This window comes from Sphaeroforma arctica (assembly GCF_001186125.1).
Source record: "Sphaeroforma arctica JP610 unplaced genomic scaffold supercont1.7505, whole genome shotgun sequence".
In the NCBI taxonomy this organism is placed as follows: domain Eukaryota; class Ichthyosporea; order Ichthyophonida; genus Sphaeroforma; species Sphaeroforma arctica.
In genome coordinates, this window is record NW_014033053.1 from 1 (window position 1) to 1414 (window position 1414).

Consider the following 1414-nt stretch of genomic DNA (forward strand, 5'->3'; position numbering starts at 1 on the left):
GTGTGTGTGCATCTGATTTCTGCTAATATTGCAGAGGTGAACTGCCATCTACTTGTCTTAGATCTATGGGTTTTTTTAACCAAATCAAGTTTATCTCCGTGATCAACTAAGTTTTCCTCTTCGCTATTGTTTTGTCGTACATTCCATCAGACGTCTACCAGCAGCGCGTGTCTACAGAAGACTTTGCGCTCGATGAGTTGTACCAAGTCGATCACGCACCAGAGCTTTATCTGAATGAAGTAAGTAGGCATGAAAGTGTGTGTCGCCTGTGATTTATTTTATTCAGAGTGGTACCTTGGTGTGCTTTGATATATACTTACACTGGGCATCGGAATTGATTCCCCGACCCGAATTTACGATTCCTATCCGAATTCGCAATCACTGTCCGAAATAACTTTTTTATGTTTGTCTGTCAGATTTACGACGAGAATGCGTCGAACGAATCCTTGGCCGAAAAGTCATTGGGGTCCACTCTCGCGCATGTCGATAGTGCGCGCCAACTGACAACTCTTACAGGTAGGTGCCATTCGCGTACAAGGACAAGGCGTAGGGCACGATGTGTGTGTCATTGTCGTACAAGACGTGTAGGTGTTTGCCATTGTCGTACAAGACGTGTAGGTGTTTTCCATTGTCGTACAAGACGTGTAGGTGTTTGCCATTGTCGTACAAGGCGTAGGGCACGTATGTGTGTGTCATTGTCTTACAAGGACAAGGCGTAGGGCACGTAGGTGCGTGTTGTTGTCTTACACGGTGTTTGCGGTTGCAATTGTCGTACAAAATGTGTAGGTGTGTGTCATTGTCTTACAAGGGGTCTGGGTTTGCAACTGTCGTACCAGACGTGTTGGTGTCATATACATGAGTGTGGGTGTCCTGCAATGGGCATATGTGTAGGTGTCGTATAATGCGATTATGCGATTAGCCTTTACTATAGATTCCATTGCAGTCACCATAAGTATGCGAGTGGTATAGTTCGATTCCTCTGTCAGGTACCATTGGTTGGCCTGCAGTTATATCCGTGAATAGTAAGTTAGTACTGTTCATCTACATACAAACATATACAAATCTACATAGAAAGTATCACTGTGCTTGCACTGGCTGTACTCGGGTGTATGTGGGCCTAAACCACAACACAGGCCTGAGGATGGACTGGAAAAGAGCCCTAAACCCATGTTGATGTTGCTTGTATTAGTCGACCACATACACGTACAATCCTTGAAATGCCTAAAGCTATTCGCCTTCATAGCTACGTACTTACATACATACATGTATATATACATACATACATACATATGTACATACATACTTATGTACATATATAAATACATACACACATACCTATGTACATAAATACATACATATATGTATACATACTAGTATTAAAATATATGCATTACAAAGGTCCATACATACATAT

The 1414-nt window shown here is 42.3% G+C and overlaps 1 protein-coding gene across 1 annotated transcript; it reads left to right on the forward strand.

Moving 5' to 3' along the window:
• Window positions 1-150: 150 nt before the first annotated feature.
• On the forward strand, window positions 151-516 carry SARC_16171 (hypothetical protein; the record flags this gene model as incomplete). The annotated part of the gene is made up of 2 exons (XM_014289720.1): window positions 151-239; window positions 417-516. Coding segments are annotated over 2 exons (189 nt in total), but the record flags the coding sequence as incomplete, so codon positions are not given.
• Window positions 517-1414: the final 898 nt, after the last annotated feature.